Source organism: Pagrus pagrus (genome assembly GCF_965226575.1).
Source record: "Pagrus pagrus genome assembly, chromosome: 3".
NCBI lineage: Eukaryota > Metazoa > Chordata > Actinopteri > Spariformes > Sparidae > Pagrus > Pagrus pagrus.
In genome coordinates this window covers 8,167,770-8,186,223 of record NC_140187.1, presented here as the reverse complement: position 1 = coordinate 8,186,223, position 18,454 = coordinate 8,167,770, and the positions used below count along the sequence as shown (strand labels likewise).

General features: G+C 44.5%; 1 protein-coding gene across 3 annotated transcripts in view; it reads left to right on the top strand.

The window, feature by feature from the left end:
* The window catches only part of magi3b (membrane associated guanylate kinase, WW and PDZ domain containing 3b), a 148,414-nt gene that overhangs the window by 102,346 nt on the left and 27,614 nt on the right, over positions 1–18,454 (top strand). For all 3 annotated transcript variants that reach the window (XM_084346527.1, XM_084346526.1, XM_084346528.1), the window contains 3 exons: positions 7,302–7,421; positions 13,017–13,223; positions 16,835–17,003. In XM_084346527.1, coding sequence (XP_084202653.1) covers positions 7,302–7,421; positions 13,017–13,223; positions 16,835–17,003 — 496 coding nt within the window. The remainder of the gene's footprint in view (positions 1–7,301; positions 7,422–13,016; positions 13,224–16,834; positions 17,004–18,454) is intronic.

Sequence of the window (18,454 nt, the reverse complement as noted above, 5' to 3'; positions counted from 1 at the left end):
CTTTCACTGTGCTGTTCAGTCTGTCAACCGGTTCGATTTTTCACTGAAAAACAAAGGTTGAAGTGTGGCGCAAAGGAAGTGTGTCTGCCATCGCACAACCAAAAACAGGAAGAGGCGTTGTTTTTCCCTGGTCGCTATCCCCAGGTAATGCTGGAACAACTGGAGTAACTGTGGAAACTCTGCACTGCAAAAGAGGAGTAATCTGCTGATGGAGGAGGCAGAGAAGGTGAAGAGGGAGACTGAGAGTGAACTGACGGGTGTTGTCAAAATATGTTCCTCCATTGATTGGTGTTCCCCTTAGTACCGGGACTCCAGACTGTTCAAAACCGGCCTTTTCATGGCACTGAGACAAGTTTTCTAGGACAAATTGGGACTCTAATGGTTGCTTTTGCTTTCGACAGCGGCCAGGCTGCTAGAGGTAGCCATGTTGCTAACACTGTGCACCAACAGTGATATCACAGGCAAGAAGTTATCTATTCCCGCTTTAGGTACATTTAATATCAAATACTTAAGACTGATACTCAGGTGCTGTATTTGTATAGGTGTCTTTCACCTGCAAAGTAATATTTTAACACCATATCCTTACTTTAACTCGGTATATCTACTGTATAATATTTAAAATGTTTACAAATGCAAAGCAAAAATCCAAATGTCAGCTCTCGTTGGGGGCATCAGGTCAGTGTGTGGGCATCTTGGCTCAAGAACTGCAAATCAGGGTGTAACATGCTTTTCCAGCTCCATTTTGTATTTCTACTTACTTCTGCAGACAGCTAGCTAAACTACCATTAACCACAGCGGACCACAGTGCAATACAGACACAAGACAAGGTGCTTGCTGACTAATGGGCTTGTCTGTTGCTTTCTCTCAACTCCCAAAGCTCGCTCTATCTCCTGCCCTTACTGCAGTTATTGTGCCTGAGCAGCTTCACCCTGCAGACGTGCTGCACATTCCTGACTCCTCATCTTTTTTGGCACTCAAACCTGACAAGTTACTTCCTCATAGTGGGAAATCAATACTTGATACAGAAGTTTACAAGGCCGTTTGAGGAAGTAGCGGTGGTGCCCCGCTAGAATTATAAACTACGATACAAAATACGATTTCTCAGATGTGTTAAACGTCACACACATAAGCATGTCTGAGGGTGGATTCATACCTCAAAGTGTGTGCAACAATCATACAGACAGCAAGAGGATTAGCTGGGGCAGTTCGGGTCGCTGTGCCAGTGGTCCACTTTACTGAACTAGCAGCCACGCTGCTGGACTCTCGCACAACTGCAGCTGCTCTGTGCTGTCTGACCAAACACCACCGGGTCAATTCATCTGAGCCACTGCACTATGGGGCCATAATGAAAGTATTAAATTCTTCTTTTTGGCCAGTCGGGAAACCTAAAGCAGAAATGTTCAAATTAAAAAAGGAAGACGAAGGATGGCCAGAGAGTTTGATATGTAATGGAGAGGTAGGAGAAAAAGTGAGCAGCAAAGAGACAAAGAGAGAAAAGTCTTTACTGTCTGTGTGTGTGGTAAATCCCTGAGTCCCCTTCGCTGGGTCTTGGGACGGGCTCCCTCTCATTTGGACTCTTACGAAAACATTGGAAGAGGTTCTCAAGAGCCCTGGAGAGGACAAAGGGAGGGAGGAGGATTTTTCTAAGAGCTCAGGGTCACACACAGTCCTTCAGCTCCCCGCTGAGATCAGAGATGGGCAGAAAGAGTTTGATCTCACACAATCTCACTCTCGCACAAAAGCACACACACACTGCATTTGTGTGGGTGCACACAAAGGCAGGAACAAATTTGTACAGGTCACAGACACACACAGTTTGACTCTGTGACCTTTACGCCTGCTTAGTTGCAACCATTTCAGCAGCAGATTCCTTCTTCTCCCTCTCATCCTTCTCCTCCTCGTTTGATTTTTATTAATTTTAGGATAAAACCAAGTTGCTTTTTTATTTCTACTGAAATGGTATCTGCTTTACTCTGTTTTACAACATGACAACACCAGAGTAAGCTGCATGACAGAGCTTGCCTCTGCTGTGTCTTAAAAGTGAACGCTCCACAAACAGAACCTGAAAAAGGACTTTGGCTTTGTAATGATCCTCTCTCTCTTTCTCGTTCCCTCTCTCTCTTCCTCGCCATTTCAACAGCACAGCCCTGAGCCATCTTCTTTTTTGAAGTACCAACATAAAACTATGCACGAAATCACCATGTTAAATTTATGGCCTGCCATTTCTGACTGACTACCTCTGATGTTCCCGTCGTGACATCCTCTCAGTCCAGGCGGTTCGAAAAATAGGTCCCTGCAGTGCACAGGCGTGAGACCTTGCAGGACTAAAGTGAAAATTTGTTTCAGTCCGGGTTAGACGGACACACGCAGACACATGGATTTAACTACAGTACTGTGCATGGGTACAAAATTAAAGGAATGGTTTAACATTTTGGAAACCCCTAACCCACAAACTCTTAGGGAACTGAACACAGATGATGATAGATGTCCCTCTTCAGGACAGGGAGCTGATCAAACACGCTCCAAAAGAGATCAAATATCCAACGAGGAAGAGGAAGGCATGAAGTAACATCATTTTTGCGCATGTCGCGCAGCTGTTCTGGTTAAATTCGTTGTTGCATGTAAACACCAGACCCTATTAATCCCGTCTCATGTAAACAGTTCATCCGAATCTTCAGTTGGAATCATATCAATCGAAATTCAGAAATATTGTAATCCATGTAAACACAGCTCGTGACTGTTTCTCTGCAGAGCACATACAGTAAGCCTCCTCTCCACCAAGCTTCAGTTACTTTCAGTTTATTACACATCAGAATGGTCATTTCCATTGTCAAATGCTGTGGATGGTACAATAGAAGCACTCCATTCCACCCATCTCTCACACACTGATGTGATACATGGTGGAGTTAACACTGCAGACCACTGATTGGTCAGTCAGAGCAGCCGGAGTCGTCTGGTTGTCTGCGCCCTGATGTAGGATTTCCCAACACTCTCCTGTTTGTAAGCTGCCTTTGCTCTTCCTGTCTGCGGCCTTTTCTCAAACGAAGCTCGTCTCCTCGCTGTAACAAACAACCGCGGACCCTGTGAGCGTACGGTGGAGCGAGTGAGGAATGAAGCCACGGTGAATGTGAACCCAGCAGAGGGAAAGGTTAGCAGTAGGTTGTCAGTCTGGCAGTAAATGAACAGTATAGGTCACAGTGTGTCAGTTAATAAATGCAGCAGCTTCTCCAGACCAAGAAAAGCCTCGTCTGTTGTTTCCCAACGGCTCGAAAAGTGAAACCTCGGCAGTAACCTCACCTGCATTTAAAGGGTGTGTTTACAGGTCTTGGAGAAGTACTACTGGATTGCATTGTGGGTAAATCAGTCCATTGGTCTAGCATTGCTCTCAAAAGATATCACCTTTTATATTCCATACATCCCTCTTCCTTTTCAAAACCTGGCGTCTACATTACCCACAATGCAACTTAGCCCCTGTTTGACATCACTAGAAGCAAGTTATCAGATAACGTGCAGCTTCCTCTGGAGCTCTAAAAGGCTTTATATGACCTTTTTCACATATTAAAGGGTTTAGGTACATTTATCAGCATTACATATAGGTCCCAAGGGTGCTATTGTACAAGTACTTTGGTGCAAATGCAAATAAAGTGACTCACTGGAGTGTTGTCATACTTGTAATAGTGCCAGGCAACCAGCGGAAACTCTGAATTGTACGTACAGCAGAAGTTGTTAATTAGTGAGATTTAAAGGTGCTGGTACACGGTTTTTACCTGTTTCCGGTCGTTATGCTACGCAGAGCTGCTGCTAGCTGTCGCTTCATATTTACTGTTCAGACACGAGGGCGGTATCCTTTGATACATCTCTCGGCAAGAAAGAAATTAGCTGTATTTCCAGAAATATTTCTAATTCTGCAACATACTCTTCTCTTCCAGCTCAGCACAATCCAAATGCATTCCCCGATGTATTAGCCAACAGTGTGTATGAATTTGTATTCTGACACAAAATCGTTGTTCTCTTTGATAAAGTCTCACTCCTCCCTTGTCTGGTTCAATTAACTCCAGTGTGTCGACTGCACCTTTTTTTTTTTTTTTTACATACGCTGAGGCTTTTGTTTGAGAGACCAGCCTTCAACGGCGTATTTGAAGTGTCAACGCCTTTATCGAAAAAGGAAAAGTACAACACGATGTTACGAAGTTCTGCTCGAAGAGATTTGCTGCTTCCATTCAGATGTACCCTCAAAGCTCAGCGAGCCCTCATTATATTGTCGGGGTCTGATCCACAATAGGGGGGCTTATGGTATATATCAGTGTGACATCCAGGATGGTGGCTTGGGGAGATACTTGGCAGGTACATGACTGTGGCTCAAGTAATTGGGCTACAGGGGACATTTCTGAGTGACCAAAGCCGGCGGCGGCGGGCAGACATGTTGGTAATGAGAAGCAGCAGAGTCTCGATTTCTCACACACGATGCAATGTCAGCCGCTTTTGGTAACATAAACTGCGGTATCAAGGCACACTGTGGGAGGAAGCCTTTCTGATTGTTTTTTTTTTTCCCTTCTCAAACTGTGCTTTCACTCCTCTGCCCGGCTGCAGAGAAACCGTCACAGTCCAATTAAGGGAGAAAATATAAGCGTGGAAAAACAAAAGGGAATGGCACCATAAAGCTACTTAAAAGGTCATTGGGCCACTGCAATCTGCACGGCGGCTTCACTGCTAATTAGTGCAGCTTCTACAAGTGTCAAGAAAACAACAGAGAAGGTGCAACAACATATTTCAATGAGATCCTATAATAGTTGTAGTAAAAGTAATAAGGGCTGTTTCAATGCAGCATACATACACGTGTATACTGTTACAGATCAGTAAATGTCTAGTTTATAGGGTTTAGGTGGATCTATTGGCAGAAATGGACTATAATATTCATAGTTGTGTTTTCATTAGTGTATAATCAACTAAAAAATGAGAAGTGTTTTGTTTTTGTTGCCTTAGAAAGAGCCTTTTGCATCTACAGAGGGAGCAGGTCCTCTTCCACCATGTTGCACCACTAGGTTTGTATACAGTAGCCGGGAACAGACAAACCAAACACTGGCTCTGGAAGGAATCTTTCATGTTTCTTGCATTTTTAGTGGCCACGTAAGGGAGGTTAAGCAGACCTGCCGTGGGATGCCCGTGTCTGATCCGTGGAGTCCCTACCTCACAACCTAAAGAAATGCTGCTAACAGACACAACAGGACTCTCCAAGAGGTCTTGTTTCCAGGCCTTGTTGGGTCAGAGCCATGTCCAACTCACAAATGGGCATTCTTGAATCTGACTTGTTCCCGGACGTCCCTTAGATGCTCAGTCAGACTGGGAGTTGGGGGAATTTAGAAGCCAAGTCTACACCCTGAGCTCTTTGTCATGTTTCGTGGGCCATTACTGAGCAGTTTCTGCAGTGTGGCAGGATGCATTGTCCTGCTCGGGGGCCGCTGCCATCAGGGAGTGCGGTTGCACTGAGGGGGTGTCCTTGGTCTGCAGCTGTGTTTGGGCGGTTGGCCCGTGTCAATCCACATGATGACCCAAGGTTTTCCCAGCAGAACATGACATTGTAACGAGACGATCAGTGTAATTCACTTCATCTGCCGGTCCTGTCAGTGTTGTGGCTTATCGGATAATTAATGCCAAACACTGCTGCTGTTTGTTGTCTGCAGCTAAATCGAGGGTCATATTGCTTTAATGTATGAAAGACTGTTCAGTCATTAAACTCTGATCCTGATACACATTCTGCTTCTGACTCATCTCACAGCGAGACGTTCCTGGCTTCAGTTGATAATCTTTTCTGTGTGGCATTTGTATCTGCTCTCCCTGCTGCTGCGGGGCTCCTCAGCGTGCTCTCATATCCTCCGACATAGCAGTCAGGTTGATTTGAAATTTTAAATTGCCTGTTTCTATGAATGTAAATGACTATTTATTTTAGCCTCTGCAATTGACTGGTGGCCTGCCCGGGTGTTTATCAACCTCCCTCCCACCCCCACCCCACTGTCCTCCCTCCTCTCCCCACGACCCTGAAAAGGACTCCTATCTGGAGAATGAATCTCCTCCGTAAGCATGGGTGACAGTAAATTTCGGTGACAGAGATTGCAAGGGAATGTAGCGCTGATGATTGGCTCATGCTGTGCGCTTTGTTCAGCCTGCCATGCAATAAATAACTGTCCTGCCTCCCGTTCAGCCGAGGTTACTTCTGTGGAGTTTACACGTTTGGTGACATGCCACCTAATTAGCCTCGAGTGCAATAGCGGCACAGTCCTATTTATTTATTCATGGATGTGGTTTACATAATCCTGATGGTAATGTAATCATTTGGTGTCCATTTATGTCTTGTGGATATTCATCTCGGAAAAGAAAGAAACTGCCGTCAGTATTGAAATAGACTGTGGCTTCACCGCAGGAGCGAAAGCTGCACTCGGATTGGCCTCCTGTCATTTTCGTTGACGCTGCCCTCTGTGGGACTGAGCGAGCCTAACCCACACCGGGAGGTTACACAACCCATCGCTTCCATCATATTTCATAACCGTGATTTACTCAGCTGTTTCTTCATTTCAGCTGTAGCCAGTAGGCTACATACGTCAAGAACCTCCCAATAATAACTTGTTAGCAGACGCTGCAGTTACTCATGGAGGATTAAATGAATTACGCCCCTCAGTGCTGCACAGTCCTTCATCAATTATCAATCTTTCACTGGATGGCACCGAGGTCTTTTTGGGGTTTTCGTTCCTAAATGAGATCTCGACCCTTTCGAAAAAATGTGCCGCAGTCTTGTGCAGAGTTGGCTCACAAAAAAACTCTGTTGCAAACCAGATCTTATATCTTATGAATCATGAATAAGGAAAGTCAGTTAAAGGTTGTTCTCAGAAATGTAAGTATAGAGTGAAATACATCTTTTTATTCATGAGCTGATCAGCCATACTCATTATGTACACACATCTTGTCGCTACGCTGGAAGAGAGAAAGAATGTGTACGAAAAAAAAACTAGAGCCGAGTGGTATTTCGCTTTTAACGTGTGAAAACCTTGAAAGTGTTTGAAATGCACATTCAGAACCTGTGAGCTTAGAAAACTCTCAAAGTCCATTTCGAAAGCATTACATAATATAATGTCATTAACTGAAGAACAGCCTGTTCCTTAGATTCTCAAACATTATTATCTCTGTCCAACAGCAACATTTTCTACACTCTTGTTACATCTACACTTGTCTACACTTGTGTCTCTTATCTTACATGTTTTGCTTATGCATTTTTCTTTTCTCTGTGTTTTTATTTTTATTTTCCCTAGGCACCACACGGCTTCCTCGAGACGGGGAGGTGCCAGGAGTGGACTACAACTTCATCAGTGTTGGAGACTTCAGGATCCTGGAGGAGAGTGGACTTCTACTGGAGAGCGGGACCTACGATGGTCGGTATCACCACAGTGTTAAAAATATGAGAAATCCCTGTGTGAGTGTGTGTGTGAGTGTGTGCCTGCATGCATTTATGTCCACGATTCACACTGACAGCTCTGTATAATGGAGAGAGTATGAGCTCGATATCCACAGTCATTATGACTTACAGCCTGCCTTAGTGAAATGTGACAAGCGGGACGAAATGTATTGATCAGTGAAACATGATTAAGGACTTGTTGGAAGTGACAGTCAGATTAGCAGCGATACTCGCAGCCCTCCAGATGAACTGTTCACTTTCTCCACACTGTGTGTAGAACGCCCCGGCGAGTGATGAAGTATGCAGACTTTATATTTAAATAGAAGTGTAGATACTGTGGAAACCAGGGCGTGGGTGTACTAATCTCAAACAGATACAGTTTCTGCATATATACTCAGAATCTGTGGTCAAGGGACAAGGTTTTGGTCTGGTTTCTGTTTGTAGTCAGAGAGCGGCTGCTATAAACAGATAGATTAAAGGTTCATTATGTCACGGTTGGCCACCTGTTGTATTCATACTCAAAACAAACAGTGTATCAGCAGAGTAACCGCTCACTGCTGTTAACTGTAGCTGCTGTTAGCTAGTTAGCTCAGTTAGCCGTGCAGCCAGCAGTCTGAACTGGGAGCACGGAGCACCGGCGGAGTGTTGGTGACACACTTCCTCATATTTGTTTTAAGTATGAATTAACAACAGGTGGCCAATTGTTACATATCGTACCTTTTTAATTTATCAGTTTATATTAGCCAAAACATCGTCTCAAACTCCATTCTCGTGTGTCAAGTTGCTAATTAGAGCGTAAACAATGACCGGTGCACGGACGAGGAAGTCTGAGACTGAGGGTCTAACCTGAACCATACCACAGTTGTGCTGTGCAGGTGCATATTTCTTATTGTATTGCAGGTAAGAGGCTAAATGATGAATTACAAGGCCATAGCTGTCATATGTATGATATTGTAAGTGTAAAAGTTCGACCAACTACATCTTGAAACATGCAAAAGTATGAAAGGAATGGGATCTACTTGTTGCCTTCATATTAAGTCTCTTAAATTAAATATAAATCCAATAAATTATAGAATGAGCATATTTTCCCTCTCAAATCTTTCTTTTTGCTGCATCATTAGCAACAGTCCACTTACACACACACGTCTCTGGCTCTGCCGTCCTAAATTCGCCCGCCACGTCTGTTCCCGTTCTTGCCGATGTACAAAACATATTCGCACATTAGAGCTCGAGCATGCAAGCAGCTGTAGCACCTGATGGTGACCTTATGTAAACCAGTCAACCTGCTGATCCCGCCGGCTGGCTGCACAGTCACACATCAGGAGGTCCCACTTGTGTTCTTACTCTCAAGTCATGCTTTATTCATAGGATAAACCAGCCTCCTGCTTTTTTTTTTCTCCCTCCCTCTCTCAGATACAGCCAGTGAGCTTCTGCTCATCACAAGCATCCAGAACTTGAACTTAAAGTACATAACCTCCTTTCATCCCTCTTGACTCATAACTGCTTTTCTAAACGTTCACTTGACGGCACCTGGCTGCAGTAAACATGTCAGTCGCGACGGATATTTTACAACGAGTAGACAAGCACGGTCCTGTTCCTTCTACTGAGAAGTTTACACAACGAGGGATATTTCAGCTCTGGCGAACAGCTGAAGTATTTACCATTTCTAACACCTTATGCTACAATGGAGCATAAGCACTCGCCCTGCATTGAGAGGGTCTTGGAAAGTCAGACGGTCGCAGTGTATTTGTGTCATGAGAGGATTGGAACGGAGGATTTCTCTCACATTGCGCAATGATTATGGCAATAACATGATAATCTGCCCGCTCTCTTTAAGCTCATTCTTTCTTCCTGCAAATCCAGGCTGCTGTGAAATGGGAGAGGATTTTTCTAAATGCTTTAGGGGCGACCTCTGGTAGCGTGAATGGACCTCTGCTGCACCATTCTCTCATTCACATTCAGCTGTGTCTTGTGCTTCCCTTTAAGATGGAGAATTAAAAGATAAAGTCAGAATCCTCATCCAGAGAGGAAGTGCCGTATGGCTGAGGGAGCAGCTTTTTTCCGGGTGCTTCTGCATCTGTGTATTTGTTTGTGTTTGTGCGTTTACGGACGGTGAAGTGGAGATTTTAACATGTGATGGGTCTGTCGGAGCAGGTTCTTCCGACAGTCTCTGATCCCTGTGATAAGGTGTCAGTCCTCGTCTCCACCCTTCATTTTTGTTGCACAGTTTCTTACACCGCATGAGCACAAACTTGCACATCGGCGCACGCAGAACAAATCCCGTCCCTCCTTGTGATGGGATAGATCATCTAAGAGCTCGAGGATCAGGTTTCGGGAGCTGCCAAGTCGCCCACGCGCTGTCCTTCATCTTTGAGCCGAAGCCAAGCGGGATTTACACCTTTTTATAGAGAGGTTGACCGTGGGTAGAGAGGGAGAAATGGAGAGCAAACTCAGGAAGAGCATTTAACAGAAAGTGAGAGAGAGAGTAGATACGGTGGCGTGCTGAGCTTTTCAGCTCCCAACGGAAACCCCCTTTGCAGCGGAAGCAGGGCTGCCTTGGCTGCGCACAGATGTGTGGATTAGCCTCTCAAAAAGTTGGAAGTTTCAGTATGCTATATGCCCGGAGAGAGAGAGAAACCCCCCCCTTCTTCTTCTTCTCTTCCTCTAAAACCCAGTCAGCACAAACGCTGCATGGCGACTGTGGCAGACGGTGCTGATCTCTCAGCAGCACCGTCACGTCAAAGAGGAGCTGGAAGTAATTGGATTGAAGAGTGGGATTTACTCCATTTGGTTGTGCTTGAAGTGCAGCCTTTTTTTTTTCTTTTGAAAAGAGGAAAATAAACAAGGTCAGGCATCCTCTTGCGTGGGTCACGTGGGTCGAATTCCTTCAGTGAAGAGCTCATGAATTGCCTTCAGTTTATAAGTGCACAAGTAAGTGAGTTGTGCTCAAGGTACTGAGCTAATGGGATTCTTACCTAATCATAATGGTCTTACTAATAGTCCCAAATGACTTGCCTGAATGCTCGTTATGTTAATGGTTCATGTATAACGATTTTTCTCTACCTAGAAAATATGTAGTGGGAGTAATTTAATGTGTTGTACTTATATTTTCAACTTAAACAACCTCTCCGCGACTCTTTGATCCGTCATCGTGCCGACCGTGACCGTGCGAATCCCCGACCTCCTCTCAATCTGAGGTCAGGACACAACACACACGCACGCTAGACAGGGTAAGAATGTTTCTGAGGGCCTTCTATGATTGGTACAGTACATGCTGGCTGCTACCGCGTAGGTCCGGAGGGCCCCAGGTCGCCTGCCAAGCAGACACATCAGCCATCTGCGCCAAAGCGCTGAGAGCGAGCCTTTCTGGGCTTTTGGTCCCTCCTCAGTCTCGGCGCCTCTGAGGTTCAGGTTGGGTCGCTCTCTGAGAACAGAGCAGAGCTGCTGGACAAGAAGTGAATGGTCCAGTGCAGTGAAGTGCACGACTGGAGGGACAGCTGCCAGGAAAATGTAATTCTGCACAAAGAGAGTTTTTACTTTTGACAAATGACATCTCTAATCTGCTGCCAGGGATAGAAAAAAATCTGTCATCCACTTTTAAATCTGTTGTTTTGGGATCCCCATTGTGATAACGAGTCAGATTCAAACGAGGAAGGACAACAGATTAAAATGGATATGAGCGCAGGATTCGTGAATTAGCAGCAGCGTGTGGTGCGGTGGGAGGACGGCCGCGTGCGGCTGTCTGCTCACGATCTCGGGCAGATGAAAGTGTGCCCATGACCTTGTGCAGCTTATGCACATCGCCCTTGACGACAGGAGTCTTTTCATTACCGGTAGCTGATTCCGCCGCCATGAAATTGCTTGCGCGCACTTTGAAAGAGGCGGCTCGCTCTTCCCGGCTCATCAACCCTGTGACACGAGGATCACAAGTAACGTCGGACAGGCTCCCCTGCTCATCAGCTTATGAGGCTTCCCTCTATTTATAATAGCAAATGGTGCCACAAATCTTCACTGACACGCCGCTTTCACACACCTCCCTATCTGCGACGCACATTTATCAGGGGCCAGGAGACATGTTTGTAAGTAATTAATCACAGAGGTAGCGTCTGGCTGATGAATGTCAGCGTGTGGCAGGAGACAGGCGGGGATTAGCCAACAGACCCAATCTCTCCTTGCTATCGTTGTGCCACCCCTGTTAATGAAGCCATCTTTGACAAATGCGGATGAGTGTCGCTTAGTAAACACAGAGTGGAGCGACAAGGTGGAGGGCGGGGAGGGCCGACTTTCATCCGGCCTCCTTCTCCTCCTCGGCGTCCTCGGCTGCTTTGAGGATGACGAGCGTAGCTGCATTAACCCAGTTTGCTGTGTATTGTAGCCGGCACGCCAAGGGGGGGGGATGAGGCCGTGCTCGAGATGGACGTATCAAAAAAGCTGTCGTGGTGTTACTGTAAAGCTGCTGGAATGACTGTTGTGTGTTCCTCAGAGCCCTGTGTTCTCCCTGGCATAGCACGCCGTTGTCAGCTCTCCCCTCTTTGTACCGAGCTATAAAAAGATCTGGAGCTGATAAATGCTGCTCTTACACTGCTGCATTTGTGATGTCTGCATGTTCACGCTTAAGTACATCAAAGGTTCATAATAGCACGGTCCCATATGCAGCTGGGTCCAAATGAAAATAAGATCAAGTTTGTGGAGGCTAATTAATTTGCTGAAAATCCCTATTTCCCAGCGGTATCTCTCCCCTTTCTTTAATTAATCTAATTATAAATCATGATTTAGCTGAGTGGGCTCAATCTGACGATCGCTCATTGTAGGAGCCGGGTAAATATTTGACCTGACAAATGGATTGCCAAAAAATTGATTTGATATTGTTGCGTAAACACATCCGACTGAGCAGCATTTAGCAAACAAATAATCATAATAAATGGTCCGGGTAGAAATTAGTATACACATTATTTATAATCCTTAAAGAGGTTGAATAATTATTCCCCCAAATTGAGTTCCACATACTGCTCAGCAGCCATACGTAGATGGATCGCCCCATGAGCCAAATGAGCATATAATTTAACAAAGTTTTGCACTCTATCCCCTCTCTTTACGGAGGGCTGTTATCCTACTGAATATTTATAATCCGTAACACAAGGTTTTTCTTCATTAGGAAGAAAGGCAAGCTGAGAGATAGATAATTGCTGTATTCAATGATCAGTGTAATTAGTTGCTGGCAAATTCCAAGTGAAGTGATTTTAATGTTACATGAGTCATGACAGCCCTGTGGTGCAGCTATCGAGGGGAAACAGCGCAGGGGGTTAAGAGACGTGAAGATCATGCAGAGGATGCAGACCTCTGAAACTTGTAAATACTCAACCTTGAGTGCTGGCGCGTGACATTTAGAGATTTCATTTTCGATTTAAATCCGGTGAATTGGAGTGATGTTCGACACGGTGGCTGATCTCTGAGCGTGTCTCCTTCCCTCGCTTAACATGCAGCGTTCAAGTCCCACTACTGTACTTTTACTACTTCCTGGTTCCATTAGTCTTATTCTTCTCTTCCTCGCTCTGCTTCTTTGCTCTTTAAGGTAACTACTATGGGACCCCGAAGCCTCCAGCGGAGCCCAACCTCGTGCAGCCTGATCTGGTGGATCAGGTGCTGTTTGATGAAGACTACGGCGGCGAGGTCCCCAGGAAACGCACCACCTCAGTCAGTAAGATGGACAGGAAGGATAGCGCGGTCCCCGAGGAGGAAGATGATGACGAGAGGCCACCGCTGGTCAATGGATTGCCCGGTCAGTAAATGTCACACAGCAGAATGTCATGTTAAATAACACAGATTCTGATGTTACCATCTGGTTCTCTTTTAAGACATAAAGACTTCGGCTTGTTGCAGATGGTGTACAGTTTTATGGGCCCGGTGGGTGTTTGAAGACAGTACAGCACCGTGAACACCTCAATCTGCCACATAAAACGGCATTAAAAGATTGTTTGACTACATCCTCCTGAGCTGCTCTCATCCCATCCGCTTCTCATTCATTTGTCACAACCAGATCAAGTGGTGAAGGAGATTTGTTCCGCAACACATTTTTACCAGTGTTGCAATCTCTTTAAAACCCTGTTTTAATATACTTTTTCGTGGGACTGAAAAAGATATGACCTGCAAAAACTGTTGGCCACACATTATAAAATTACTGAAACTGACTGTACCACTGATATCAAGGAGTGCAAAAAGTTTTGGTTTTTATTAGTCCAGGGTTTTGAATATCTGTCTGTGTTTGTGAGATTTATGCCGCAACCTCAATCCAAGGGAGCTGTGTGGAAGTTTGTTTGTAGTGCCATCAGTTGAAGGGATCCAAAATTTTGGACCCGATCTCAGAGAAAGCCGCGGAAAACCCGCCTGATACTGCATGAATTAATTTCTGAACAAAGAAACTAACCCTGTTTAATCCCTGGCAATTTAGATCCAATCCAGAAACCGTTGGCCCAAAAAGAGAGAAAAACAACAGCTTCAACCGTTTTCTCATGTTTGTCTTTTGGATGTTGGCTTCACTCATATTTTAGATAAGTTGACACACGTACATGTGGCAGTGGAACTGGAGCATCTCAGACCCAAGTAGGTTGAATATGATAGGACCAGGCCTGATTTGGGTCGCAGATCAGGTCTCAGTAACTGTTACCAAGCAGTCCCACGAAGACCTTTAGGTCACAGCATTAAAAAAAAATCGACAGCAACATCTACAGAAACGAATGATTCTGGATTAGAGGCGTAAATCGATCGACAGAAAATTAATTGGCGACAATTTGAAAAATCGCTTTTCATTTCCAAGCAAAAGTGCCAACCATTTGTTGGTTCCAACTTCTTAACTGTGGGGATTTGATGCTTGTTATTGCATTAAACGGTGTAAGAAAACTTTACAGAAATATTAACAGATAAGACAAAATGAAAGTAATCTCTATGGACAGATTAAGGAAAAAGATTTTGGTATTTGCAGTCCGAGTAGTGTCGACCAATTACGTTTGAGCAGGATTTGGTTGCAGGCAGGTGCGTGTTGAGAGTGAAAGAGGTGGAAAACATCTCAAAACTCACAATGTTTTAGCATTTCACTAGCTTTTTAAAATTTATGTGCATTAAAGGAGCTCTGTGTAACAGTTTGTTGAAATGTACATGTATCAATCACTTTTTTATTGGCCATATTGTAACATGTGTAACGCTTGTAATGGGACATAAAAAATTGGGACCTTCCCCGTCCCTCTCAATCGCCTGAGGACGATTTGTTGAAGGTATTTTGCTGCTGGACTGTGGATTTCTCTGTGAAGGACACAGAGCCACTTTAAAATGCAGATACCTATTAATAAAGATTAGCCGAAGTGTTGGCAAAACACCTAAAAACACTGTATTAATGTTGCTATCAAAGTTGCTAATTGGACTGTGTTCATTGACCAGCATACAGAAAAGGAAACTCTTGGCCTGGATATCCATTAACCGTTATCTAAAATCAGCTGGCTACCAGAAGCCCTGAAACATTTGCAGTTGCCCCCAGAGGCTTAATCGTCATCAGACATAATTGTAATGAATGTACTCATTAGCCCTATCTCTTCTGAGGATAATCTACTGACCTCGCTGTCAACAGTTATATCTCAAAACCCGAGCAAAAAAAAAACCCGAAACATATCTGCATGCCTCGATACCACAAAAGTGTGCGAACAAACCATTTAATACCATCTGCTGCCGAGCCACATTTATCGCCTAACAAGGCTGACATGCCGTCTCCAAAGTGACAGTTTACACGCAAATATTCAAATGAGCTGGCTGCACCGCCGACAAATTCCCCGCTAGCAATACTGTTACCTGATAATAAACTGTGCCACAGGTCACCTTGAGAAAGCCTCATCCAGAAAGCAGGAGACTGTGTACGTGATCAATCAAGACAACTCCTCGGCTCTCTGAGGAGAAAATCTGTCCTTAATGCTCACAAGGAGAGCAGCCCTGCAACAGAAATAGGTCACATCCTGAGCACCATACCTGGGTGGGAGAATCGGGGTTAACACGGAGGCAGGTCCAGGCTGAAAATGGTAATTTTTTTTTTTTTTTTTTTCATTTTTACAGAATGAAACATTGTTTTGACAGTCACGGCTCAAACACCGCTTGCTCAGCTGTACAAAGGATTCACAGAAATCCAAAGTCTGTTTACCCAACCGCTCTGTCATATTGAAATCAAACACAAAATGATGCCCAGACATCCAGGAGCTCTTTTTATGGAGAGGAACCAGTCACAAATGACTGCCCTGCTCATAGCCCACAGCTGTGGCGGAGAAGTCTCAGTCCGGCCATAGATGGGCAGAGTTATGGTCGAATGGAAAAAAAAAAAAAAAAAAAGGTTAATGGAAAATGTGAGCTCTAAGTCTCTGAACTCTTGACTGCAGCTTTCCTTCCATCTTTGCTTAGGCTGTCTTATCACACACCGCCCTTCCCTTCCTGCTCCTTCGCAGTCCGTCTATAACCCGTCTGACTCATATCGTCAAGTGGGCCTTCACCCTTCTGTTAACCCGAGGACCTCAGCTTTCCCTCCAGGCTCTGCCCTCAGGCTGCTCCAGCACCTTCGAACACATGTGCCTCTTCTCTGTGTGTTTGCCTTTTTAAATATGAAGCGCGAGTGTGTTTTTGATCAGCGAGACGAAAGAAGAGAGTGTGTTTTAAGATGATGCAAATAACTAACATGTTGGCGCTGCTGAGGGGCTGTGTTGTCGTAGATTCAATCTAAAATTCAGATTGCGTGATATTTAGGTGATGCAGCCCCCAGAAATGCTTCTTTGTAGTGTGTCTAACATCTTCTAGCGTCATCCTTTGTTGTGAGGAGGTTAGCGCTGTATAAAAAGAAAGGGATGAATAGCACTTGTGTTTCATCCTTTTATAACCATCTTCTGAGGGAAGGCATGAAGTGCTAAGTGAATTAGGAGGGTCTTTGTTGTACGTTTCATGTTGATTGTGGAGCAGTTTCTCATTAAAGGGGAGTGTCTGCAAACGTAATATAATACATGTAGTAAAGTATTATCATTCAGAAGCCGCCTTGGGGCTCGAATAGCCCTTTCTGAAGCGAATCCCTGCCTCCATCATTGCAACCCACAGGGAATGTACACATACACGTTGGCATAAGCATTAACACTGTGTGCACATGCAAATGAAAAACAGCCCTTTGGCGAACACAAGCACATTCGCTCGCATGCAAATCTTGTGAGTGACATCAGCTCTCCCTCCAATCCCCTGCAGCAGGCGAGAACAGGAAAGGCAGAGGTGATCCTGCAGCCTAACCTTCAACTTTGTCTGCTCTGTTTACTCCCTGTTTTTTCCCCCCTTTGACCTCTCGTCCCTCCGTCTTTCTATCTCCATCCCTTGTCTTTGCAGAGCTCAAAGAGGGGGCAGACTGGAGGAAAGCGGTGCCCAGCTACACCCAGTCCAGCAGCACCATGGACTTCCGCACATGGAGCTCTCTCCCTCGCGATGACAGCCTGGAGCCCCTGCCCCTTAACTGGGAGATGGCTTACACTGAGACCGGCATGGTCTACTTCATAGAGTGAGTAAAGGACGCAACCCCACAAGTCATGTGACCATTTAGCACGGAAAGAATTAGTCAGACAGCTAATTACTGGGCTTCAACTGACATTTTTTCTGAGCAATTGACTCATTTGATGTGATTTATCAAATAGAAATGCAAACGTTTGCATGTTACATCGTCTTAAAATCTGAGGATTTGCAGGTTTTCCCTGTCTTATATTATTATTAACCTCTCAGGGGGGAGGCCAGCAAAAATCATGTTCATCCTCAATTTACGCAATGATAATTAAATTTCTTTGAACCAAAATACTCACCAATACTTCCTTAAAAACAGCAAAAATATTTTTTTTAATAATCAATAATATCAAAACATAAGAAGTACACTACGGGCGCCACATGACCTGAGCATGACCTGTAAAAATGTACTGATGTAAGCTGACTATTAGCTGTTGGAGTGAATTACAGTGCTCTGCCACAACCTGCACATAAATTGGGATGCCAGAAAAGAAAAGGAGAATAAAAAGAGGCAGCTTGGTTTCAGACCCAGAGGATAATGTTGCGCCTGAAAAGGGAAATGATAGCACGGAGGGTAACATTACAACACATCCTCATATCTAAACAACAGAATAGGTCAATTGCCAAAAACAACAGATATCACATTACGCAAAACATCTTCGCTGTTGATGTGTAACAGCGACAGGCGTCATGCTGTCGCTGTTTAAGTTTAGGCAAGAAAAACATTGTGGTTTGGCTTTAAAAAGCGACATTGCTTGTGTAACTCCTGTCACGAACAACTTGTGTTTTGTACACAACGTTATTTATGTGACATAACTTAATTACATCAGTCAGGTAAAATAACTCAGACAGAGGATGATGTTGATAATAGATGTTCTGCAAGCGTTTCTGTAGGAATGAGAGTGCACGCATGTGTTGGTGTGAGTAAAGCAGATCTGGGGAGGGCCCGTTCACTGGACCTGTTCAGGTTCCCGGCCTTTGCTGTGGATGGGCCTGCGTCTAAAACTTGTAATGGGCTGGACTGGTCTAATACAACAGCCCTGCAATAAATGTTAGTTCATTTTGGAATCTGAACTTTAAACATAAAGTTGTTTCTGTTATGTAGCCTAACCCTATTGATATAAATGGGGTGGACAAAATAATAGAAACACCTATCCGTATATCAAGTTATACAACAAGTAGTTCCGACCAAGCAATCTGATTGATTCTTGGCAGGAACTACATTTGTTGTGCCACAAATGACGTTAATACTCCCCCTCTCATGTAATATTGTTTAAATATAACAACACAAACTGCATCCTCCACAATGAATGAACGCCTCCTTAAAACCTCTTGGACTGAACATTTTAACCTTCAGGAAGGCAGGATATATATTGCCGATTGATGTATTAGAGTGTATTTGTGTGGCCGGAGCTTGTTAGCCTGTTGCCAAAATCTTATAAAAATCAATGAGCC